This window comes from Esox lucius, chromosome 22 (genome assembly GCF_011004845.1).
Source record: "Esox lucius isolate fEsoLuc1 chromosome 22, fEsoLuc1.pri, whole genome shotgun sequence".
NCBI lineage: Eukaryota > Metazoa > Chordata > Actinopteri > Esociformes > Esocidae > Esox > Esox lucius.
Genome location: NC_047590.1, coordinates 8,268,765 through 8,295,709, shown reverse-complemented (window position 1 = coordinate 8,295,709; position 26,945 = coordinate 8,268,765). Strand labels below are relative to the sequence as shown.

Below are 26,945 nucleotides of genomic sequence, written 5' to 3'. Positions count from 1 at the left end.
AGAGGCAGAGGGAGAACACAGAGGACGGAGAACGGGGGGTGGGCAGAGAGGGAGGTGCGGGAGGGTCAGGGAGAAGTGTTTGGTTACATAAGGATATGGAGTTTGGTAATTAACATCAGCAGGGAACCAAACGGAGGAGTCACTTGCCAAGAAAAAGAGTGCGCTCTTATTTCAAGCTGCATTTTCCACTTCAGCCTGTGTGAGCGGACAGGAGAGAGAGAAGACAAAGAAGCGAGAGCGAGAGCAATAGGAAGAAAAAAAACAGAGTGCCCGTGAGAATTAGAGGTAGAGGGAGGGAGGGTGTGAGGTTGAGGGAGACCTAGAATGTGTGAGACAGAAATTAATAAAAGGCAATGAGGGGAGAAAATACATCTGAGTGAGAAGAAAAGAGAGAACGGTCGAGTGAAAGAGAGAGTCTGACCTGAGCAGCGTTACAGAGGGCTGTCGTGTCTCTGAGTGATTTTGAGTAGGAAACGAGCTGCCAGTTAACTCAGGGGGCTGCCAGAAACGCAACATTAGAGCTGAAAAATGTTGCACGGGCTTATCGAAAGTGTTGAAAGTAAACGCCGCATATTAATAGCTTGCCTTGAGATATCGTCTGAGAAACAATTTCCTCTGCTGGTCAAAGAGGAAAGGCATTCTGTGTTTAGCTTCATGACCTGTGTGTGTCCTCATTTTACTATACTTGTGAGAACCAAAAATCCCCCTTTTAGTACAAAGGTCCCTTGTGAGAAAAAGGGTTATGTGAGCTCAGCGGTTAGGTTTAAAGTAACATGTACAGCTGGGTTAAAGTATAGTAGAACAGGTAACATTTGACCTAGATGAAAAAGGCTATTTAAAAAGGGAATAGGTTTGGGGTCGGCACTACTATAGCAAAAATGTAGGTGTGTTTGTGTTTTCCTATCTTGCTATTCTGGTGGGTATTGAAAATTCCCCTAAGGACACTGTGGTAAAACAAGGCAATCTTACGCTAAGATGTTAAGTGTTACGATCGGTGTTAGAACTAACGTTAACTTTAGGGGTTTGCCGCAGGGTTACGTTTAGGTTTCAGGGGCTATGGTTAGCGCTACTGCTATAAAAAGGATTTTGAGTGCATACCCCACCATGACAGGAAAGCCTGAATGTATGAATGTGTGTGTGTGTGTGTGTGTTTGTGTGTGTATTTGTGCGCTCGTGTCAGTAGAGACTATTTCTGCATCCTGCTCTGATGTGATAGCTATACTGAGGAGGGAACAGCTAGCAGCCAGCTGTGGTTCTGTATGGGCAGAGGTCAACCAAAGGTTGGCTTTCTCCCTCCCCCGTCCATATGCATCCTCTCACCCACCTCACTCGCTCACCCCTACCATCCGATGTCAGTGTCTTGTCCCTTCTCTTCCCCTCCACCTCCCGTGTCTCTTATCCATTCCTCCTCCTTGTTTCTTTGCATTTCTCCCTCTCATTCTCCTTTTCTCGTTCTCTCCTTCACCTCCTTTCTTTCACTTGCTCTCTACCCCCCTCCTTTCTTCCTGCTGAGCTCATCTGTGCTTCATCTTTGAGACAGACTCTTGCTGGCTTCACTCTCTCTTGCTCTGTCTCTGTCTCTCTCTCCCTCTATCCGATTTTTGGCTTTGACATTAAAGGCCTATTGTGATGTATCCATCCATTCATTAACGATCCAGACAACAGTTTAAGCAGACCTCCTGCAATGACTGTCCATGTAAACAACCATCACCGTCTGTTTGGGGTCTTGCTCTTTCTCTTTCTCTTCCTCTTTCTGTCTCCTCCTCCCTCCCTTTCTCCCTTTCTCTCTGTCTCTCTCTCTCTCTCTCTCTGGGCAGATGAAACAAAAATACTTGTGTTTGTCAGTTGATTCTAGTGCTGCCGGCTCCGACCACAGTTAAACTCTACATTTATCTACTTTGGGGAGCTGGATAGAATCCATGTAGCAGGATTAGGACTTAGGCATCGCTGGTGCCAAGGAGGCCTTTTGGAGAAGGAGACTACAGCTCAGATGGTGTATCTTACAATGAGCTGCTTTGAAGAGAAGCACAGAACACCTTTGTCATGAGCTGTTAAATAAACAATAACTAAACCAGTTTGGATTCTCACAGTTTCTCCCACACTATATTGTTTTGAAGAAGATGTAAAACAAACGACTTAATATAAAATAACTGACATTTTTTTCAGTTTGTTTTTAAGGTCGGTAGTGTTTCCTCATTAGTCATTTGTTACTCACTTCCTTCCATAACCCAGAATCACTTGCAAAACAGAGCAGGATGATGTTACTCAAAGACAAGAAAAACAACAAGAGGAAAAAAAGGAGAGAAAAACAGACCTAATGTTTACTTATTATCTGCAGTAATGGAAAATGTAAGGACGCAAATTGGCCCTCTAAGTCACATGTTTACATTTCTTTACCAGGGAGGAAGAAGGTAGAACATGGCTGCTTCTCATTCCAGGCTAGCTCGCCATTTAGGTGGACAGCAGAGTGAGCAGATGTCCACGACGTCTTCTACAGCTCAGCTGACTGACCTGCTAGCCACTACAGGGATGGGGCCAGTAAGGAACGGATGAATAAGAGTGTCTGCTTAATGACAAAAAATATCTACCCTGTCATAAAATACATTCTGTGTGAGAGAAGGCACGTATTAATGCCAACGACCGTTTGGATTTGACGGTGCCATTTTGGATCTGTCTTTTACCATAGTAAATGAAAATGAATACGACCTATATACAAAGTAAACAGAGGATAGCATACAGACGGGAAAATGTAAACAGAGGGATGTCTCCGGCATGTACTCAGAACCTTATCGCACTGTACACTGTGGTTCAATGGTCAGGGTGTGTTTGAGAAGCAGGTTTATGGTGTCCCTATTAGCAGATAGAGGTCGCGATGGAATGTGCAGCAAAGACTCTGAAGACTCTCATACACTCTTTCTCTCCATGTCTTCTTAGGCTGTATTCCTGCCTGGCTTTCTTAATTCACTTTAATTCAAATTGACTTTATTAGCATGGGAAGCGTACGAGAGCGTCTTTTCACATTTGCAAGAGGAAATTAACAAACAAGTTGTCTCTCTCTTTCTATACCTCTCTATGCCACTTTCTGGCTTCCACTTCCCTTTTATCTTTCTCTGTCTTTTTAATCTGTCTGTCACTCTCTCTTTCTCACTCTGTCTCTCTTTCTATCTTTTGGTCCTAAGAGACTGCAAAATTGTTAATGTGCTTCCTCCAGCACAGGAAGTGCCTCATGTAAACAGAATACTGGGTACTGGGTTTGTATTCTCTTTCAAGTGGTTTCATAATTTTAGTTCATGATCCCTCAGTCTCTGTCTGTTAAATCAATCAATCAATCAATCAAATGTATTTATAAAGCCCTTTTTACAACAGCAGTTGTCACAAAGTGCTTTACAGAGACACCCGGCCTTAAACCCCAAGGAGCAAACAACAGTAGTGTTGAATTTAAGTGGCTAGGAAAAACTCCCTAAGTTCGAATTTTAGGAAGAAACCTACAGAGGACCCAGGCTCAGAGGGGTGACCAGTCCTCTTCTGGCTGTGCCGGGTGAGATATTAAGAGTCCAATTGGAATAATAAATACATTTATCTGGGCTAAATTCAGAGTCTATTTGAATTTAGACTAGGTCAGAAGTATGACCAGGTGGACAAGGACAGGGACAGCAACGGGCCCCCCAAACCAGGTAATCCGCAGGTGTGGACCAGGACCTCATCTCCTTCTAAAATGTAAAACTGGAGGAAACTGTGAAAAGTTAGTAGTACATCCCTCATATCCCCCAGCACAATAATATAGCAGCGTAACACCTTGGAACTGAGACGGGGGGGTCCGGTGACACTGTGGCTGAGTATTGCTAGCGGCGTACAGCCCAATTGCACAAGTGCGCAACAGAGAGTCAAGTTAAATGCCCACTGCACCTAAAAAACAGTGAAATCATGTGTTATTTGGTCACCCACGGGGGATTACTGTAGCCTTAACAGGGTAAACTATGAGGGTGATGGAATAACGGCAGTGTTGAATAATGCATAGAAATAAGAATGAATAGAACAGGCAATCCCCTTTGATTCCATTGATAAAAGGTTCCAAGCCCTTTCTGTTACCCTGGATATCTGTGGTGTAGTATTAAGTATGTTCATACACTGCTGTGGTGCCTTGAAGTGACACCTCAGCTGGACCTCTGAGGTCCGACACCTGGGACTCCCTGCTGTTGAGGGCATCGTTCACGTCAGTCCCCCTTGTCCATGGACATGGTCCGTGTCCCAAAACAGCACTCTAAATCTGTCTTCTGGACTCTGTTGAAATGTGCTGTGCTGTACTACATAGGCCAAACCAAATACAGCCGTGTGTACAGGGGGGAGCGTCAGTGTTGCTTTATGGCTAATTACATCCTTAGCCGTGGTATACTGGCCACACCCCCTCAGGGGTAACTGTGGTTACTATAGCAACGCCCTCTTAGGACCTAAGCTACGAGGAGCACCGTGTTGTCTTCAGGTTGAGCACACGGCCTGAGGTGAGGCCGAGTGGAAATTCTACCCTGTCAGCAGATGTTGGAGGGGCTAGGAAGGCAGCTGTCAGATTCGACCCATATAGACACTGTACGAGAAGGGAGGAAGTGGGGGAACGGTTGGTGGGGGGGGGGGGTGGGGGGGTGTCTGGATGGATCTAGGAAGCGGGTCCGACAGGCCGTCAATTTATTGATCCGCTCCAGGCAAGGAAGGAAGTGCTCATCTGGCGGAGAAGTGGTGTGTTTCTGCCTGTTGTGTGTCGGAGACGACTCAGCTGATGTTCGGCGACAGACATGGAAGGGAAATGTGATCTATTGTCAAATACTGTCTTATAATGTATATGGTTGCAGTGAGGGGTCTGCGTGTGAAACTGCGTAAGCATTGGATCTACAGACAGTTGGAGCACTACGCTTCTGCGGATCCGTGCCTGCGAGTCGCACTGAACAAAGACGAGACAGCGGAGGGAAGGAGGATGGACAGTGTGGTGCTCGTTGGCCTGACGGATGACAGGGCCCGAGCTGGCTCGATGGATGATGCTGCGTGAGCTGGGCCAGGAAGAGAATGGGAGAGGCCGGATGATGCCGCGCTGGCCGGTCCAGATGGATGAGGTTTGCGCACAGCCGGCCGGGCGGCTGAGGCAGGGGGGAAAACAATGGTTCCATTCAGCTATTGGGTTTCAAAGACTTCCAAAACCCCACTGAGTCAGTGGGTGTGGGTGTGAGGTTAGGGAGTGATGGTGCACGGAGGTGGAGGGGCTTAAGCTGTTTGTTTTCATCTATGTACAGTGTCTGACGCCAGGAGATGAAACTGTTGTTGAAGTCTGGAGGGCTTAGGACCGAGCCTAGGGAGACCACCCCCCCAGCAGCTGAGGAGACCCCTGTTTTATACCTCTTAACTTTACAGGCACAACGGGGGGAGATTTAGAGAGACAGATTGAGGGAAGAGATAGGAGCGGGTTTTCTGGTTTTATATGGCGGCTGGCTGGGGTTCTGCTTCCCCCTGTGCAGATGGTTCTAATTAAAGTAATAAGGCACTGCAAAGTCTGACGATTTTGCAACATCAGAATTTTAACCAGTAATGTTCACATGCTACTTCTGCTAACCTGCAAAGCCACCTCTTTGTTTCTTCATTTATTCCCCCTGTTCCCCTAATGTTTTCTAGTCCGTGTTTCCTTTTTTCTTGGGTCCTAAATATCGAGCAAATGGAAAACAGCTCAGGGTCGACCACAGAGGGTGGAGAATCAGGACGCTGAGACAGAGAGAAGCGGGGAAAGGGGTTCTGGTCACGTAGACTACAGGAGGTAGAGTGTATCACCGAGGAGTCTCGCTGAGCACGCTCCAACACGCCCATGACACAAAGCCTAGAAGCAGTATGGCATCTGTAGTAGAACCTCTCCGGCTACACATCACCCTAACATTCTTTCAAACTCACATTGCCGCTGTGACTGATGTAAAGCCTGAAGGAAAGTTCATCAGGCACGGCCTGTCCATATGGTGTACAAACAAATGCATAGTAAGCTTGGACTGCAAATATGTGTGCGTTGGCTGTAACACAGAGGGAGAGAGAGAACACCAGGGAGACAAAAGTTAGTCAAATTATGTAAATGTGGTAATAGATAGATAAGAGAGTGTGTAAAATCCTTTTAGTGTCATGTTTTGCTATAAATCCTGTTAAACATAGGAGCTGATAGCACTGTGAAAGCAATACAAATGTTTTGGCACAGCTGAGAACAAACTTCCCAGCATGTGATCAAACAGGGAAGAGATTGCTTGTACATGAAGCTGTTATCTAGAAGTACTGTAGATGTTTATACATCCCACACATACTGTCTCCTCCCTTCTCCCTGAGTTTAAGTGTCAGGGGAAAAACCCAAATACTCATGCAAGCCACAGGTTAGTGTGGCACCTTTAGAGGTCTGAAACTAACACCTTAGCCTGAAGTGTTGCCATTTTCATCACCAAATTGCTAGCTGAGTCGCAGAAGTCATGGGTTTTGGTCTTGGTGTCTGCTGAGTCAGAAGCATTCAGCCTGACGTCTTCACAAGTAGATTGATGTCCTTAACACAAGCAGAGTTGGCAGTGCAGTAAACCATTCATCTGATTGGTCTTGGCACTGTACCACATTAGTCTTCCTGAGTGGTCTTGTTACTGTATTAGTTCTTCTGACTGGTCTGTGTACTATATTAGTTTTCCGGACTGGTCTTGGTACTATATACGTTCTCCTGGCTGGTCTTGGTACTATATACGTTCTCCTGGCTGGTCTTGGTACTATATTAGTTCTTGTGACTGGTCTTGATACTATATTAGTTCTCCTGGCTGGTCTTGATACTATATTAGTTCTTGTGACTGGTCTTGATACTATATAAGTTCTCCTGGCTGGTCTTGGTACTATATTAGTTCTCCTGGCTGGTCTTGGTACTATATACGTTCTCCTGGCTGGTCTTGATACTATATTAGTTCTTGTGACTGGTCTTGATACTATATTAGTTCTCCTGGCTGGTCTTGATACTATATTAGTTCTTGTGACTGGTCTTGGTACTATATACGTTCTCCTGGCTGGTCTTGATACTATATTAGTTTTCCTGGCTGGTCTTGGTACTATATACGTTCTCCTGGCTGGTCTTGATACTATATTAGTTCTCCTGGCTGGTCTTGGTTCTGTAGTAGGCCACTGATCCACCTACAGTGACTGGTAAGGGCTCTATAACACGTTTGTTTGCTCATGAACATTTTGGAAGTTCATTATGTTTAGGGCAGCGTGGGGGAGGGAGCTATTAGCACCGAACTCCGTTTACAGAGAATAGAACACTGGGAAGTGGTCCAGTTAGTTAGCTAATAAGGTTCAGGTGCTGTCAAGGATGCAGTCTCGCTCTGCACGCGATGGTCATTAACTAGACGTCCAAACAAGCACCCAAGCAGAGTGGAGAAGACTCGATTTACTCTCTCCTTCTCTATTTCTCTCTCTTTCTGCCTCTCTCTTTGTCTCACTCGCTCACTTTCTCTTTGTCTCCCCACCACCCCAGTTTCTCTCCTTCTATCTTCTCCTGTTCCCTCCACTCAGTCTCTCTCAATCCCTCTTTCCTCACTCTCTTCTTCTCAGTCTCTCTGTTTCCCCTCCAATCCCAGCCCTATCTCTTTCTCTCTTCTTCCTCTACTGAAAAGGAGAATGAATCATGGCTCTGTGGCGCTGTCTGGGAAATGTCAGCCACTATAAGGGGGATGAGCTGTCACACACACCAGACATAGAGCGTGAGAGGTAGAGTGAGTATGGAGGGGTGGGGAGGAAGAGAGGATGAGGAGGGGTGGGGAGGAAGAGAGGATGAGGAGGGGTGGGGAGGAAGAGAGGATGAGGAGGGGTGGGGAGGAAGAGAGGATGAGAAGGGGTGTTGGGGGGGAGGAAGAGACGATGAGGGGGGGTGTTGGGGGGGAGGAAGAGACGATGAGGAGGGGTGGGGAGGAAGAGTGAGTGAGTAGGGGTGGGGAGGAAAAGAGGATGGGGGGGTTGGGGGGGAGGAAGAGACGATGAGGAGGGGTGGGGAGGAAGAGAGGATGAGGAGGGAGGAGGAATAGGAGAACCAATAAAGGAGGTTGAGAAGAGTGAGAGAGGGTGGAAAGTTGATGAGAAGCGAGGCACAAAGGACAGTAGAGAGGTGAAGAGGAGGTGCTGTTCCTTTCAACAGAGCTGCTCTGTCATGGCCTGTACGTGCAATGTCTGTCTGTCTGTCTGTCTGTCTGTCTGTGTGTGTGTGTGTGTGCCGATATAATTATAATTTTTTGGTGGGGGGGGGGTGTGGGGGTAAACATTTCCTTTGCGGTGTGGACAGGACGCTGTATATCTTCAGTGTCATTTTACTGCAGCTTTCTTCACCGAGACTGCTCTGGGATGATTAGATATCCATGCTCTGACAGACAATGGAAACATCTGCGCATCTATTACAAATAATCACACTCACAGCCGGCCCCCTTGACCCAGCCGGCCCCCTTGACCCGGCCGTCCCCCTTGACCCGGCCGTCCCCCTTGACCCGGCCGTCCCCCTTGACCCAGCCGTCCCCCTTGACCTAGCCGTCCCCCTTGACCCTTTCACTCTTCAGCAGCCAGCTCAGACCTGGTCACTGGCACACATATTCACCTGCACACAAACACTACTTTCCCACAAGGCTTCCTTGACTGTACCACCATTGCCTGTTTTTGACTGTGTCCCAAAGTCACTTTTCTTTATGTAGTGTACTACTTTTAACCAGAAGCCTGGAGTTAGATGGGGTGTGCTGGAGTGTATATGGGCTGTGTGCTGTCACGAGCAGGGGTACGATCACCTAATCCATTCCAGACGCCTCTTTGATGGGGTAGACTGCATGCGTCAGAACACTGTCAGTCTGGGATACTGGAGCATAGACCAGGCTCAACCATTAGCCACCCAGACCGTCCCAGACTGCCTTGCTCTCTCTCTCTCTCTCTCTCCCTCTCCCTCCCTCTCTCACTCTCTCTGGGTAGACCTGGTGCTAGCGGTGGGTGGTTGTAGAGAAGTCACCCTGACATTACAGTTGTGTCCGGTCCTGCTGGAGACTGCTAGCTGATGATGGCTTGACCCTCTAATGATAATCTACTGATGAAACTAGACTGCCACCCTCTCTCTCCTATACTGGTCTCTCTAAGGTCAGGGGATCCTGTGTGTGTGTGTGTGTGTATGTGTGTGAATATGTGCTTGAGCAGACAGTGTTCTCCAAGCTGGTTTGCTTGCTTGCAACGTAGCTGTGGTAAGAGCTCAAGCTAACTCTAGTGGGAGTGTGCCAACCCTGTGGTTTTCAGGGTTTATGTTAGTATGCCACTCATTTCGGAAACACTCTAAAGAAATGTTAATTAAGTGAAATGATGACATACATGTGCAATAGTGAATATGTAGAATAGGACGGCCTGTGGCAGATTGTCCTTATAGGAACAATGACTGGAACTAGATGCCTGCTGAGACTCCGGCCGACTCTTTAATGTACAGCGTCCCAGCGTCCCAGCGTCCCAGCGTCATTTCAATGGCCATTCAGGCCCCATCGATTGACCAAACTACTTTCCCATTTCAGTCAGTCATTCTGCCCAGCCAGCCAGCCAGTCTGTCTGTCAGCCAGCAAGCACATGAGTCTGCCAGTGAGCCAGTCAGTCAGTAAGTCAGTCATTCACTCAATGAATTAGTCAGTCCGAGAATTAGCCAGCGAGTCAGTCAACCGAGTCTGTCGGTTGGCCAGGCAGTCAGTAAGGCAGTCAGTAAGGCAGTCAGTTAATGTCCTGCAGAGGCTACCGGTGTATCCATTGCTCTTATTTGATTCTGACCAGCCAAGTGGTAATCATGTGGCCTTGTCTGCTTTCCTCATCAGACCGCCCCTCTGCAGAGACGCGCATGCTCATGTGTGCGCGTGTTGACTGGGCTGAGCCAACCCTGGCTGCAGTCATTCCTTTACTGTGGTGTCAAAGCTTCACGTCAGTGTCGAGGTTAACCCCGGAGACCAAGGGACCAGGCCACAGATGTTCTGATAGGGAACTTGAAGCTTGTCGGTCGGTTAAACCCTGTGAACTGTTCCAGGCATTTGTTTTGATGTCTGCGCTCCAGTAATAGCTGCAGGAACCAGTGATCCCCACGGCTACAGCCCTTTCAGGGTTGCCTCCCTTTCTGTGGGACAGGCAAATGCAATACGGGTCTGTATTCACGAAGCACCTCAGAGTAGGAGCACTGATTGGGTCCCACCGCCGTCCAAATAATCATACTTATTATGACCTGAAAGTATAGATGTATCCTGTATCTGCACTCCCCTGGGACTGAATATGGACCGGTGTGGCATAATTCTGTGAAATACAATACCTTATTTTTCCAGTAATTGAAAACAAGTTAACTCTTGATTCCTGGAATTGTCCAACTGGGATCTTGGGGAAAACCATGGAATTAATTGAAAGCTGAATATGGCCCATGATACAATACCTATTCACTGTTTTACAGCTTGATGTTTGAGGGTTACTCTTCATAAAAGGTTATCTAAATCATTGGTGAATCATTGGATTTTAGGTTGACTTTTTTCCCCCACTTCTGTAGATTTTTTGCTAGCAGTACCTTAAGTTACCTAATGTTTGTATATGTAATTTTTCAACTACTTTCAGCCTGAGGAACCATCTATCATTATGTTGTGAAACAGTAAACTAGTCCTTTAACCCCTATACTGCATTAAAAATAAAATTTTCTACAGATGAACCAGAGCCTTCATTCATGAGCTCTCATTATCAGCCCATATAGAAACACTCTCAACTCTTCCTTCCTCATTCATTATAGGAACAAACATGAGAACTTAACGATACTGCATACTTTACATCTGCCAAACCCTGAAATGATGACTCTCTTTCGCTCTCTCTGTCTCTCCCTCCAGCCCTGACACCCTATTGTAGAGTATACTACTTGGTTAAGTACTCTGCAATTTTCCCGGGCCATATCGATAGGCTGTCATCGTTTTAAGTGGTTTTGTTTTTGGCTTTGCATTTTCCCCAAAATTATCTACCAACATCTGTGTCCTGTGGGAAAGGTATTTTGGGTTTTTGTTTCGGGAAAGAAACTTAAACCCAAAATACCTTTTCTCTCTCTTTCTCTCTCATTTTTTTCTTCTTACGATACAGTGGGCTTGATAAGCAGCTGAGGGTCCAAAAATAGAACTAGCTGCTGTCTGTTGCTCACAACACACACAGGAAATGACTGGGCGCCCAACCCTGACTGTGGCCAACCATACTTCAGATGCAGAGCTAACTCCAGGCTAGCCTATAAAGTACAACAACCCCACACTACTGCTAACTCCAGGCTAGCCTATAAAGTACAACAACCCCACACTACTGCTAACTCCAGGCTAGCCTATACACAATACAACAACCACAAACTCCAACTACCTCCAGGCTTGCCTATAAAGTACAACAACCACACACTCCAGGTTAGCCTATACAACTCAACAACCAAATACTCCAGCTAACTCCAGGCTAGCCTATACAATGCAACAACCACATCCAGCTAACTCCAGGCTAGCCTATACACTACAACAACCACACGCTCCAGCTAACTCCAGCCTAGCCTAATGCCACACACTTCAATGCTGTACCTTAGAGTCAGAACCCTGTGATGTGCTATAACCTAATGAAGGCTTCAGCGCTGTACCATAAAGTTCTAGGCTGCACCTCAGTGTCAGGATTAACTCTGTGCTACAGCCAAATAGCCCACTCTCTAGCTTGCTTTGCTGAACCCACAGCAGATACGCCCCGTTGACATATAGCAAAAGGCTGTGGGAGTGAGGTATGGGGATATTCTCTGTGAGGTCTTGAAGGAATATTTCTTGGTGAGGCAGCCAGCCCCTCTATTTACCCCTTCACTGCCCAAAAATATTTTGAGGAAGCTTTTCTTGCAGTGTTTAAAGTTAGCGCTATCTCGCCCAAGCCCACATCCAGCCGCCTGACAGCCAGGCCCGGCCAGGCCCAGTCGAGCCTGAGCTGAACAACATGCTGTAATGATTTAGCCTCAACAGTGAAGGAAGAGAAGGCCCCTAGCTCATTGGCCCTCGTCAGAAGTGGCTGAGTACAGTGGGGGTGTTGTGTCCAGCCGAGTGGAGGGAACAAGGAGGCTCTTGTTCTAGAGCAGGGGCCAGTGTGAGATGGGATGACAGGGAAATACTGGGGTTCGGTCTGGACTAGTAAAGTCATAGTCACAGACCAGACAGACAGAATGAGAGTAGACTCCATGTGTGTTCCACTCCTGACTGTACGCTCTTTGTCACTCTCGGTCTTGTTGATTTGTCTGTCTCCTCTCTCTATTTGTATCTCTTTCTTTATCTATTTTTTACATTTTCAACTTCAGTTTAAAAACCTTTTTTGTTTACAGTGTAGCATAACTTTTCATATTGGCAAAAGATCAGAAATCTCTCAGTATCTCTGTGTTTGCCTCTCACTCTCTCACTCTCTCTCTCTCTCTTGCTCTCTGTCTCTTTCTCTCTCATCCTCCTCTTTCTCCGCATGTGTCTTTGCATCTCCCTGTCTTTTTCCTTCCCTTTCTTCAGATTCTGAGCCTTTTTAAGAAGACAATCTTCGGGGATTTAGACCAATGGACAGAAATAGTCAGGCTCATCCGGCAAATTCAGAAAACAATTGGCTTTGTTTTCACAAACATACTTGGGGTCCGCTGCCCTGCTTTTAGGCAACTCAGAAATAGATTTCGGCTTGCCTGTGGACATCTGGAGTTTGTCTTAAGTCCCCAGCTGAAATGCATGACGTACATGACTCCACTTAGTCCTTCCATAAGCTTCGCTCTCTGTCAGGGCTTCTCCTGGGGACGAAAACAAATGAACAAGCAAAGGAGAAAATGGAGGTAGACAAACGGAGAGGGAGGTCTTATAATCAGATCTATTAAGTCTGGAGTCAAGGTTAAGTCCCAAATAAACCCAAAGCCTGTCGTGGCACAAGCACACGTAGAAACGAGAACACACGCGCGTCCACACACGACTACAGGGGTTTCAGACGATGGCAGGAAAGGTGTAAACAAAATGACGGACTGAGTTCCATGCAGCTTTATTCCAAAGTCCAGAGTGTATTGCTTTCAGGTTTGCACGCTGGTGTGAATTTTTTTTTTTCTTTTGGTCCTGTTTTTCAGCTACCATGAAGAAAAGCAGTCCAGGATGGGGCGTAGAGAGAACAGTGGGTTTCGGAGGGAATGGCCGGACCGCCTTGGCAAAGACCACAACCACCACAACCTCTGTGGACGGGGTCACCTTCTCCGAGGGGGACCTCCTGCTACAGGTAGACTAATGTGTGTGTGTGTGTGTATGATTTATACTGTACACCCTGTCTGTCCACCCTTTTGCCTGTGTGTCTGTCTGCTCACCAGCCTATCTGACTGTCTTTCTGACTGCCTGTCCGTCTGCCTCCCCACCAGCCGGTGGCACCCCCCCCCCCACCACCACCTCCCCACCCCACCCACCACCACCCCACCCTGGGGTTTACCCCGGGGATGCTTGGCTGACATAAAGGACTAGCCCCAGCCTGTCCCCATCCCACACAGCACAATGCCTTGCACCCCCCCCCACCCCCCACCACCACCCGCTCAAAGGGGAAATCTATCTGTTGTTGTTTTATGCCTTGACATGACTGGAAGTCCTCCCCTTCACCGACAGGGAGGGGTTACTGTCCAATGTCATTGCCCGGTACGTCACACAGTGCAGTGTCGACATGGAACCCAAACATACATCCCGGGTGAATGTGCTTGACTGGAAATCCCTGGATATTTGAAACCTACTTAACCTCAGCATCAATAAAGGAGAAATAAACGAGTTTTAGCATTGATATTGTCTTCTCTGAGCAGGATTCCCATTTCTCGTGGTCTAGTGTGGTCCAGTGTTTTAGGCCACGGACTCTGGTGCACATGTACTACAGCAGCATGGGGTCAACACGGACTCTGGTGCACATGTACTACAGCAGCATGGGGTCAACACGGACTCTGGTGCACATGTACTACAGCAGCATGGGGTCAACATGGACTCTGGTGCACATGTACTACAGCAGCATGGGGTCAACATGGACTCTGGTGCACATGTACTACAGCAGCATGGGATCAACATGGACTCTGGTGCACATGTACTACAGCAGCATGGGGTAACTTCATCCCACTGCTCTTTCAGCAAACAATAAAAAAAAAGAAAGAAGATTCCCACTCCTGCCGCAACAGAACAGAAACGGCGTGGAAAAAAAGCTCCAGTGTACTTTGATACATTGCATGACACGTTTGGCAGTGTAGAGCTCATCCAAATCCCAGGTTTCACCTCATTACTCACGGATAATGTTCCTGACAGTGCTGTCCCATTTCTCCACTAGGGCTATTCTAGTCCCCATTACCAGTGGCCTTAGTGCTAAAGATAATATCGCCATCTTCAGGGAGGTCCCAGCACTGACCACACACAGCCCGCCGTTGACTGGCCTGATGGGTGCCACGGTAATGGTGGCTGGCGCTGGCCTGATTCATGCCTGATTCTCTGCCCTTCATTTGGTCATGGTGGGCCGTTTGTCAACTGGGACCACGAGACACACAGGCATTCAATTGTATCTTGACCGTCTTCCTCTGTCGTTGTCCCGGCGACTGCCGAAATTCCACACGGGGAACAAACGACGCTCTTATAGAATACAATTGTGTGTTGTTGTTTCGTTTGTTGGCCCAGACGGGAGACGCAGATAGATGGTGGTGGTTTTCCCCCCGTATTTCACTATGTGGTTGATTCACCAGGCAGAAAACTAGGTTAGTGACTAGTGCAAACTAGGAGCATAAATCTTGTCACATAAAGCTGTAAATAAACCACATTATCGTCTTCTTGTCCTACGGCAAATTTCTCAGCACGTCACACATGTCAGGCAAGAAGTGGCCATTCCATCTGCTCCCCATTTAAATGTAGTGTACAGTCCTTTACACAATTTCATCATTTCCAAAAAAGGTGGGACGCTGTGTAAAATGTCGAGCCGAATCATTTAATCCCTGTATTAAATTCAAAATAGTACTAAGGCGACATATAAACTGAGAAATGTTATTGTTTCTTGGAAGATATATGCCCACTTTTGAATTTGATGATGAATTTGAAGTAACACGTTTGAAAAACACTGGGACAGAGTTAACAAAAGACTATTAAAGTTGTGTAATGCTAAAAAAAAACACCTGGGGAAACATCTGACAACTAATTAGGTTAAATGGCAACAGGTCAGTAACATGACTGGATATTAAAAGAGCATCCCAGAGAGGATGAGTCTCTCAGAAGTAAAAATGGCGAGTTGTTCGCCACTCTGTGAAAGATTACACAGGCAAATAGTTCAACAATTTAAGAATAACGTTTCTAAATGATAAATTGCAAAGAGTTAGGGGATCTCATAATCTATGGTACATTACTTCATTAAAAGATTCAGAGAATCCAGAGAACGCACCCGTCTTCTCTGGGCCTGAGTTCATTTAAGATGAACTGAGGCGAAGGTGATCACTGTACTGTGCTCTGACGAATCAAAATGTGCAATGTTTGGGGGGAAATCATGTAAACTGTGTCCTCTGTGCTAAAGAGGAGAGGGACCAGCTGGTTTGTTGTCAGCGCACAGTTCAAAAGCCAGCATCTGTGATGGGATGGGGGTGCATTAGTGTACATGGCATGGGTGACTTGCACATCTATGAAGGCAACATTAATACTGAACAATATATACATGTTTTGGAGCAACATATCTTTTTGAGGGAAGGCCTTGTTTATTTCAGCAAGAAAATGCCAAACCACATTCTGAACATATTACAGCAGTATGGCTCTGTGCTAAAAGAGTCTGGGTGCTAGATCTGTCAACCATTGAAAACATTTGGCGCATTATGAAATGAAAAATACGACAAAGGAAAACCCGAAATGTTGGGCAGCTGAAATCCAATGTCAATCCCAAATGGGAAAACAGCAGTTGGTCTTCTCAGTTCCCAAACACTTCGAGTGTTGTTAAAAGAAGAGGCGATGCAACATGATGAAAAAGGCGGAATCAAAAGTTAGCCGAAGAGCCATTTCAACAGTCAGCGCTGAATTTGTTTTGTAGTACTGTGATGATTTGCAGTGATGACACAAATATTATGTTCAGCAGGATATATTTGTCATAAATTATCATCACAGATTGGTGTAAAATGTGCCCACAGACCATGTTTGTAGGTGGACCTTATTTTCCCTTGTCTTTTAAGCCTCACATCAAACCTGTACAGCAACACTGACAGACACACACATATGAGGTCGACTTTCTGATTGTTTCCCTGAACCTGGTAGCGGATATCTTGTAGTGCTGCAGCAGAATTTCATCAACCCAGATGTAACAGGGCCTTTTATTGTGAGAGCAAAATACAGGACCTCCGGCTCCCCTCTCTCCATCTCTTCCTCTCCTTTTACCCTTTCTTTCTCTCTCTCTCTCTCGCTCTGTCTCTGACACACACACATTCTGGTGGTCTATTGTTCATGAGGACAAGGATCCTGTTCGTGACAAGAAGCTATAACCCCCCCCCCCCGCTTCGTTATGTTGTCCGATTTGACACCTGAACAAAGTCATGGCTAATTACATGGGATGTTTACCCAAACACACACACACACACACACACAATGACTACATCTCCCTCTATCTGTTGAATACACAGCCGGCGAGAATTCCACTTCCCATTTAATCTAACAGATTTTTTAAAAACATAATAGGCCGGGCGTGTGTATGTGTGTGACTGTGTGTGTGTTGATTTCCAATATGTTTTCCGATGTGAGATCATGCGTGTAACATGTTGTCTGACCGTGTCTCCATATGTCTCAAGGCACTGAACGGCTTCGTGTTGGTGGTCACGGCGGAGGGATATGTCTTCTACTCATCGCCTACTGTTCAGGAGTACCTCGGCTTCCACCAGGTGAAGTAGGCCCTTTTTTCAAATCACCGTATTCTTTTAAAAGGCCTTTTGATCGACATTGACCGACACATAGAGAGTGCAACCACATCATGCTCGTACCGCTTATCAATGTGTTATGTAACCGTTGCTAATGGGTTGTGGACTCCGAGGTGAGAAGTTACCTTTCAGAGAAAGTGATGACAGAATGTTCATCTAATTCATTAGAGAAGTATTGTGTTTCGACAATACAGTGCAAGTAAAAAAAAACTGTTATTGAAAGTCACGACTACCGTCGGTAACAGAAGCCCAGATGAATCTGTTTACAGTTAGCCTGTCATCTGCTGGCACCTGCCCACTAGGCACCATGGCAACTGTCGAGCTCCTGAGGATGCAGTGTTTACCTGTGTCTACTGCGCAAGCTGTGTAATATCGTCAAATGTCAGCTATAACAGCTCATATCAACTGGCTAGTCACTTACACCAGCATACTGAAGCTCTGGAGAAATGTCCATACTGTCACATTTGCTGGTCGATCTGGTCAGTCATTCTAATGGGACGCCCGGACTGTAAATATACTCTTTCAAAAAGTTAACTACAGTAGCAGGGCAGGTCTGACTCAGAGGTTCGTGGAGTTCAGTCTTAAATGCATTCGCCCTGGCCACCCTTCCCATCACATTCATTTTCTTACAAACCACATTTAAATAGACGTGTTTACAAGTCAGAAGTTCACCGGCAAACAAACACCAAACCCTTGTTCCGTGCACACACACACACACACACATATCATTCCCAGAGAGAAACCTCTACTGATGCCAAGTAAGGAAGCCTTAGGGGGAAAATGGGAAAAGAGACAGACTCTTTACTCTCATGAGCTCCTTGCACTGCTCTCACAGTCAGACATTCGTTCCCTGCATTTTTTCGCCGGGCAGCAATGAATGGGTTGCAGAGACGTGTGTGCCGGGAATACAGCATGGCGTGACTGCCACTCGGTGCGCCGGGCCCAGAAGCGATGCTCGCCCTCCGCAGCACGCCGCATGAACCCAAAAATGGCCTCCACACAAACACAAACACATTCTTATGAAGCCGTGCCGGGTCACAAGCCTGGAGACAGACAATACGCAGGCTCTGGTTAACGGATTGCTGGTACATCCACCACACACGCAAAACACACACCCAACACATACACACAGAGCCCTTTTGGAATTTTCTGGTGGTTTTTGCCTCTTCACCTGGCCTGCACTGCTCTTCAAGTGTAGCCACGGCTCGGTGTCGTAGCTAACAGGCATTCAGGGAATGTCATTTAGCCCACCAGGCCACCAGGGGGCAGCAAGAGGTTCCGCTAGAGGCATTTGGACACGACTGGCATACCCGGTGCCTACTGAAATACACTGTGGTCTTAATACTTGCTCTGATTCCTGTTTTGGTCCACTGCAGTCAGACGTGGTCCACCAGAGTGTGTTTGAGCTGATCCACACAGACGACCGGGCCTTGTTCCGACGACAGCTCCACTTCGCCCTCAACCCCAACCAGCTTGATACAGAGCCAGGAACAACTGACGGTGGGTGGCCTGGAGTCGGATTAGTACGTCGTGTCGGGAAGGCTATGTTACTGTGCTAGGCTATTCAACATCTATGTGGATGAAAACGCAACGGACAGGGCGGAGATTTACAGTGGTGTTCAACTGCCTACACCCAACCTTTTTGGAGAGATTTTATATTACTTATATTTATTGAGAACTGAATACACTGTATGACACTAACTGATTCTGGGTGTGTGGTACCTGTGTGTGTTGTAGGTCTGCAGCCAACCAACAGCAGTGACATCACCAGCAACGTAGTGACCTATGACCCACAGCACATTCCCCCTGAGAACTCCTCTTTCCTGGAGAGAAGCTTCGTCTGTCGCTTCCGCTGTCTCCTTGACAACTCCTCCGGCTTCCTGGTAAATATCAGTTTGTGTAGCCAAGCTACCGGGTGTTTCATCTGTGTAGTTGTATGACTTATAATGTAAACATTATTATACTAATCTGCTACAAAACCAACTACCTTGGGAATAATAAAGTGTTCCATTACTACAGGTAATAGATTGTTCTTGCTTTGGGCCTATTACTACGATTACCACTACTGATATTACTACTACAACATCTACTACTACTAGTAGGAGTACTACCACCATTACTACTTCTGATAACACTAATTATAAAACTACTTCCAATACTACTAATACTGCCAACACTAATACTATTACTACTAGTACTTCTTCTGCCACTACAAGTATTACTACAAGCAACACTACTGTAACTACTTCAAGAACTATCACCACTACTATAGCTACTTCTAGTATTACTAACAGTACTACTCGCTGCCAACTGTCCATACCTCGCAAAGCTCTTATCTATGTTCCTCTGTGTCTTCAATTCCAGGCCTTGAACTTTCAAGGACGTCTAAAGTATCTCCATGGCCAGAACAAGGTATCAGATGATGGGACGATGGACCACCCCCAGCTGGCCCTGTTTGTTGTGGCTAGCCCACTCCAGACCCCCTCCATCCTGGAGATCAGGACCAAGACGCTCCTATTCCAGACCAAACACAAGCTGGACTTCACTCCCATGGGTGTCGACGCCAGGTAACTTTTAAGTCCTGGCACCTATAGGTCATAAAAGGTCATAGAACAACCACTTCTTTTATTGCATGCCATGTATGTAAGGACCCTGCTCCCTTGACAAATGCTTAGAAGTGGGGGGAAAAGCATTAGAGCATTTGTTAGGGTTAATTCAGGAAACATTGTGACAAGCTGTAACCATTAACTTTTTAAGTCGAGACAAAAAACCAAGGAGGAGGATAATTAAGCCTGAACGTAATGTTATCCTCCCATGTGCTGTGTCTCAGAGGAAAGGTGGTCCTGGGCTACAATGAGATCGAATTGTGCATGAGAGGCTCTGGCTATCAGTTCATTCACGCTGCGGACATGATGTACTGTGCCGATAACCACGTCAGAAGTAAGTCACGTGCAGAGCCTGTGGTCTGGTGTCACTCTCCAGGCTTAGAAACACACCACCAGCTTCCCCACCAGAGACCGCCGCTCCAACCCTTTAACCTGTGATTTCCACCCGCCCGGATCGCCTGTCATTCAGTAACTGACAAAATAGCCCGAAAACTCTCTTTACGCTCCTATGCAGAGCCACTTACAGTAGTGAGCGCACGTATTTCCATGTTTGTATGCCTTTTTTGTGCTGAAGAACTCTAATCATGTCTCCAAATCAGTATTGGGAAATAAAAAACATACAAACAATGAAGACATTTGTTATCCATCTGCTGTATCAGCCTGTTGACAGTGTTTGTGTGTCCATGTGTCCCTGTTCAGTGATAAAGACAGGTGAGAGTGGACTGACTGTCTTCAGGCTCCTGACCAAGAACAGTGTGTGGGTCTGGGTCCAGGCCAACGCCAGGCTTGTCTACAAGGGAGGGAGACCCGACTTCATCGTGGCCAGACAGAGACCGTTATCGTAAGTCGACCAGTCACTCAGAGATGACCCTGTGCTGCTGGTCTATGCTTTAATCGGCTCCATTTGCTATGATTTATATTATTTAGCTTTCGTTTTCGAGGCCATTCTAGTCCATTGTACTCCAACCCTCTTCCTTTTGTTACCTCAGAAATGAAGAGGGCGAAGAGCAGCTTCGTCTGAGGAGGCTCCAGCTGCCGTTTAATTTCGCCACTGGCGAGGCGGTCCTCTATGAGGTGGGCCCCAGCGTGGACGTGGCTGACGTGCCGAGCCAGAGCAAGGCCCCTAAGATCAGGAAGATGGTTGAGGAAATGTCCCTGGATCCGAATTCCCTGCTGGGCTCCATGCTAAAACAGGACCAGGCTATGTACATGCAGGTAAATGACATGGCATTTATATTTTAAAAAAAATATAGCAGGTGTTTAATCAAAAAAATACATGTGAAAATCTGATCTGCCTAAAGATAACCCTAACCCTAAAGGTCATGCGTTTGTTCTTATGCGCAGCCAAGCCCCATGGAGCCTCCCAACCCCTTGGAGCTGTGCTCCTGGGAAGACCAGGCCTTCAGAGACAGCCATGCTCTGGCTAGTGTGCCTGTTGACTCCTGGCAGAACCAGCATCCTTCCGTGTCCAAGCCTGGGGCCGGCGTCAAGGAGGAGGCCACTGTCCAGGACATGATGGAGACCCTGCAGCAGATCATCGGAGACAACAGTCTGTGTTCCAGGTTAGACCTGAAATGAGATGAACTGTTTGCAATTTGTTGTGTTATAAACTTGTGAATGCTTTGCGGTCATTGCACACACACAGTATCCCACAATAGCCAAGAGACAACGAGTGATTACAAATATTTACCAATTTTATGAAAATAAAAGTGGAAAAGTCTCATGTACCGATGTGCTCAGATCCTTTCCCATGACTCTCCAGATTGAGCTCAGATGCATCCTGTGTCCTTTAATCATTCTCAAGATGTCTCTAGGACCTGATTGGTCCACCTTTGGCAAATTCAGTTGATTGGACATAATTTTGAAAGGCACACACTGTTTATAAAAGATGCCACAATTCACAGTCCTTGTCAGAGTACTGTGAATTGTGGGTCCTCGAGATAGAATGGTGTGGAGGCATTGATCTAAAAAATATTAGATTATAACAAAAAGATTGAACAAATATAAAAAGATTTATGTAACTATAATTGTTTACTGTATATTGCAACTCTGTTACCAAAAATGTTGTGACGCTGCGTAAAATGCAAATAAAAACAGAATGCAATGATGTCCAAAATGTAACTGAAAATAGTACAAAGACAACATATCAAATGTTAAAACTGAGATATCTTTTTGTTTTTGGAAAAAATCTAATATTTTTTATTTGATGCCAGCAACAAATTTCAAAAACCTTGGGACAGGGGCATGTTTAACACTGTGTCGCATCACCTCTTCTTTTAACAACACTCTATAAGCATTTGGGAACTGAGTAGACCAAATGCTGTAGTTCCTACGTTTGATGTGTTGTCTTTGTACTAAAGTATTTGCTATTGAATATAGGCTTTAAATTATTTGCACGTCATTGCATTCTGTTTATCTTTACATTTGTCACAGCATCCCATCTTTCTGGGAAAACAGGGTTTTATGAATTGGTTTCTTTTGAAGCATGTTGCTTTTTATTTCTACCTTGTATAAAATATTCTGCACATTTAAAATGTGATTTGATTGTGTTGAAGCCTTGATGTGGACCCGACTGAGCTGAAAGACTGGGAAAACACTTTGCTAAAGATGAACAGCAGCAACTGTGAGATGTCTGAGGACCTTGACGACATCCTCAACCATGACATCCTGACCTACGTGGAGGAACAACTCTTAAAGGAGAATGGAGGACTCAAGATGGACTCCCTGCTGGGGTGCGCCACCATCGACAGCCCCCTCATGGATGGACCCGAGTCTCTTGCGAACATGCACCCTAGTATGTCTGGTGGAAAGGTCTTCAGCTGGGCCGTCGATGCACAGCAAACCCAGTTTGTCTGTATGGGAGGGGTGGAAGGGCGGAATTTGGCCGAGACAGGGGGTAACATGCTGGGCATGATGAAGCTGACACACATGGGCCCTCAGATGGGACTGAATGGCTCTGTTTTCCAGCAACCCTCCACAGACAACTTTGCCCAAACTCTTGTGAATAACCTGGTCCAGCAAAGCAACGCCAACCCCCAAACATTCAACCCAGCCCTGGTGAATTCCTGTGCCCAGGTCCAGCAGAACCAAGTGCAAAGTACACAAAAAGGCCTTCAGACTCTGGCGAGCCCTGGTAATGGTCTGGCGTCCTGTTTGATGACCCAACAAATTCAGTCAGGCCCTCGAGGCTCTGCCACTCACAACCCCAGATCCACTGCTCTTCCAAACCAGGGCCAGCTGCAGAGGCTGGGCATGACTGATCAGCTAATGAGTTCCCTAATCCAACCAAATCTCTTTGCAGTCCCTGATCAGGGAACCCAGTGGATGCCCTTGCCCTCCACCATGGCCAACTCCAACATAGTCACAGGCGATCTTTTGGACACCTTTGCTCAGAATATTTCAAATCATCAACAAGAGAACGTCATTCTAGGTCCCAACCCGTCGAGCTGCCTACAAGGACACAGTGTAAATCAGAATAGTCTACACCAGAGGCAGTCTTGGCAGCAGCATCAACAGCTGCCCACAGTGATGCTTCAACAAAACGGACACAGACATAATGTCATGGGCAGCTGTTACAACACCCAGGTGTCTGACTTCCAAAGAGCTCCCCAACTCCCCATCCCCAGTTCCCCGGCCCAGCACTCTCAGGCACAGAACAGCAGCAGAGCCCAAACACAAACATCAGGCCTCTACAGGCCTCAAAAGACATCCGACATGGGGATGTCATACCCTCCGCTGGCCCACGGGGACCAACTCGCCGCCTCGTCTCTCATCCCCTCCAACAGCTGCATGTTCAGCAACACCCACCCCCCCTCGGCTCCCATCAACACGGCCCATTTCCCTCCCAACCCTGCTCTGGGGTCCATGGTCCCTTCCTCCGGCCAGAGGGCCAGCGCAGCCTTGCAAGAGCAGAGCCCCTCCCAGGCCTCCTGTTACTTCCAGAGGAGCACCAGCAGGCCCATAGTGGGGACCTCAGCGATCCTGCAGGATGACAACGTCATCAGCCCTCTGTCCTGCCAGATGGGTCCTGTTTTAAACCCGGGGGGGCTCTCGTCCGACAGTCAGCTGGTCCAGCAGCAGTACCTCAACTGCAACGTGCAGCAGACACAGGTAATATGGGGGTGAGGGGTGGTGGTATTCCATCTTCATTTAGTCTTGATTGTTCTAACTTTAGTTTTTTTTTGCAACAGTATAGGGTTTTACTCAAGTTTGAAGATCTTCTTTGTGCAATTGTTGATGCTTTCTTGTGCAGTGTTATGGGTTGCATGTGATCCATAATTCTCTTGTCTTTCTGTTCTGCTTTTTTCTAATTGGTTTATAATGTCCCTCCCAGATCCCTAACCATCCATTGGAGGAGGATGAATCGTTCCAGTTCCCACCCCTTCCCAATGGAACCGCGTACTTCTCAGAGAACAATCAAACCAACTGCTGTGACTTCTAGAAGGTTCAAAGAACTAGGAGGAACCCTCCTTTTCCCCAGTTCCATCGCGGCTGGGCGGGACATTTTCTGGAGACACTGACGAGTAGCCCCTCGTCGCTAAACAATCATACGGACACAGACAGATTGACCTTTTCTCTTCTCTGCAGCTCAAATCCTACGGTAGGTTTCGATGTGATACCTCCGGGGGGAAAACTCAGGCGTTAGGACCAGAGGGCTGCGTGGCTTCTTCTTCTGCAACCAGACTGACTTTCTCTCTAGCTGCTCCTTGATGTGCTTTCCCCTCAGGTGTTTCCAAAAAGGGCACCGTGTCCCTTATTTAGTGCACTACTTTTGAGGGGGGACAAAGTGGGCTACTTTGGACCCGTGTGCTGGAAAGACAGGACATTTCAACAGAACATATTTATTTGTTGATTTCAATCATGTCCGCCCCCAACCCAACCTAACCCAACCCAATCCACACCCCAGTGTAGCTTGCCTCGTTGTGCCTTCTGATGTTTAAGAATTGCCTGGAAAGTTTTCTGAAACGACAGACAAAAGAAGATGAAGTAAGCAGTAGGAGAAAGAAGAAAGTAAGATACGATGAATGAGATTCCTGGGATTACGTTTTAGGTTTTACTTTGATTTTTATCCCTAAATGTAAAGATATAGGAATATATAGGATCAAGGCAAATTTTAAATGGACCAGTGTGATAATTTATGCCAGAATAACCTAGAAAATGTATGACCTTTTTGGAAAATGCAAAATATTATAGTATGTATTATGCATTTTTACCTGGTAACCAAGCTAATTAGAACCGTAAAAAAAATGTAAATTTGCATCAAATCTGTGTTACATTAAAGCTGCCAATATACCATGATTGCTGGATGATCTTATGCAGAATGCAAAGCAGAGCGACTGTAGTCCATCCTTGGTCCTGGTATATTTATCATAAACTACAAACCGCTGAGGTGCTTTACTGCTGTTATATACCATTTCCAAATGCAATAAGCAGTAAAAAAAAAAAAAAAAGTCATCCCTGTGGTATACAGTCTCACATACCACAGCTTTTAGTCAGTTATCATCCGGGACCCGATCTACTGTAAAACTATATAAACTGTATTAAACATATTATTAAATTGCATGTTTTTCTTAATAGCAAAAAGCTATTCCCCAGGAATCATGATGCTTCAATGGCCCGAATGAAAGTACAGTAAATAGTGTAAAATAGTATAAAAACAAGTTTCCTCTGGATGACCATTGAGACTTTCATCCCAGGTTGTGTTTCATTTGGACATGTCCTGTAATCACAGCAAGATATGTTAATCAGAATGTAATGACAACAACATAAATGCATTTATTTACTCAGCTTTGTTTTGTTTAAAAAACGTATTTTATATTTTTATAAGCATTTAATCAAAACTATGAATATGTAATTGAGCCAGTTTTGTATTTTCTGTTACTTTGTGAAGTGTTTCTCTGCTCCTATGGTTTTATTTGTTTCTATTGTGCTTCTATCAATAGACAACACCCAGGAAGAGAGGTGCCTTTGGTAGAGAAGACTTGCATAAATGCATAATCTAGTTTGTGACTTATTTGCGCCGAAGAAAACAGAAATCAACCAATCATTGAAAAGCTACTCATCACCAGACAGTTTTATAAGGACAAGTAGAACCACTTGGCTCCCCTATGGTCTTTGTGGAAATATCTATCACTATAACTGATTTATTAATTTATTAATTGTATAAATATACCCTTCAAGGAAGTAATAGAGTAATATTTGGCAGCTACAGTTTCAGAATGATCTGTGATCTAATTCAATGTAGGTTATTCAAGGGTTTTTACAACTGCATGTACACAGACAGGCCTGGTTCAGATTTATTTTCACTAATTGAGCTTTTGACCAATCGCATCACTTGTTTTCACATAAGGTGTTTTCAACAGTAATCTCAGTGGACAAAATACTATATTGACAGTGGCTAAATGGGCAGCCCTCTTATGATAGCAAAAATGTACCATTAATTGGTCTTTTAGTCAACCACATCAGATCTTTTACAAGCCGATGATGATTGGTCAAAATACCATTTTCTAAGGAAAGAAAATTCTGATAACACAGACAGTGGATGGGAAACGCTTTAAAAAGTGATATTATTGGCGTATGTAGCATACACATACGACTTCTGTTGACTTTATTTAGCCAGTTGCGTAATGAAGATTACTGATATACAGCCCAATTCAGATTTATTTGACCTATCAGATCAGTTCTGAAAAAGATCTGAGGTGAAAATATCAGATATGATTGGTGAAAACACCAATTATTGGAAATCTGAACTGGGCTGCATGTGGAAACACCAGCATAGATTAAACTGCTTTATTTACCCAAGTGCTTTCAACTTTTTTTTCCCAATATAATGGCTTTGTGGAATGTCCACAGTTCAAATTGAAATGCACTCAGTATACGCAACATCCCGTAATACAAAACCTGTAATGAACCCCATAAATGCTGTGTGCTGTGTTGACAAGTAGGCTATAGTATTCAATGTTCCCGTCTCCGTGCCCCAGCACAGTGAAAGCACTATTACCAGCTACTGGACTTGGTTTCATTGTGTTGTCATATTATGCTACAAGCAGGCCAAGGCTTCTCTCTATACGCAGTGTCATTTTATTGTGTATATATTATTTTTCATTTATATATTTCAATGTCTCGTGGCCTTTATAAAGACTCATACTTATACACTATTTTATACATGTTTTCTGCACACAGAACAGTTAAGTCTGTAAAACCGGCTGTTTCTCAGAACAGTGTATATATATATATATATATATATATATATATATATATATATGTGTGTGTATGTATATATATATATATATATATATATATACGTGTGTGTATATATACAGTATCTCATAAAAGTGAGTACACCCCTCACATTTTTGTAAATATTTGATTATATA

General features: G+C 45.6%; 1 protein-coding gene across 1 annotated transcript in view; it reads left to right on the top strand.

Annotated features, from left to right (window-relative positions):
- Positions 1-24,867, top strand: part of ahr2 (aryl hydrocarbon receptor 2) — a 54,654-nt gene extending 29,787 nt beyond the window's left edge. The window contains exons 3-13 of the mRNA XM_010891049.5: positions 13,148-13,293; positions 16,838-16,927; positions 18,340-18,463; positions 18,701-18,846; positions 19,328-19,530; positions 19,794-19,903; positions 20,269-20,410; positions 20,559-20,784; positions 20,914-21,131; positions 22,125-23,679; positions 23,903-24,867. Of these exons, the coding sequence (XP_010889351.3) occupies positions 13,148-13,293; positions 16,838-16,927; positions 18,340-18,463; positions 18,701-18,846; positions 19,328-19,530; positions 19,794-19,903; positions 20,269-20,410; positions 20,559-20,784; positions 20,914-21,131; positions 22,125-23,679; positions 23,903-24,010 (3,068 nt within the window). The 3' untranslated portion in view covers positions 24,011-24,867. The remainder of the gene's footprint in view (positions 1-13,147; positions 13,294-16,837; positions 16,928-18,339; positions 18,464-18,700; positions 18,847-19,327; positions 19,531-19,793; positions 19,904-20,268; positions 20,411-20,558; positions 20,785-20,913; positions 21,132-22,124; positions 23,680-23,902) is intronic.
- The last annotated feature ends 2,078 nt before the right edge of the window (positions 24,868-26,945 follow it).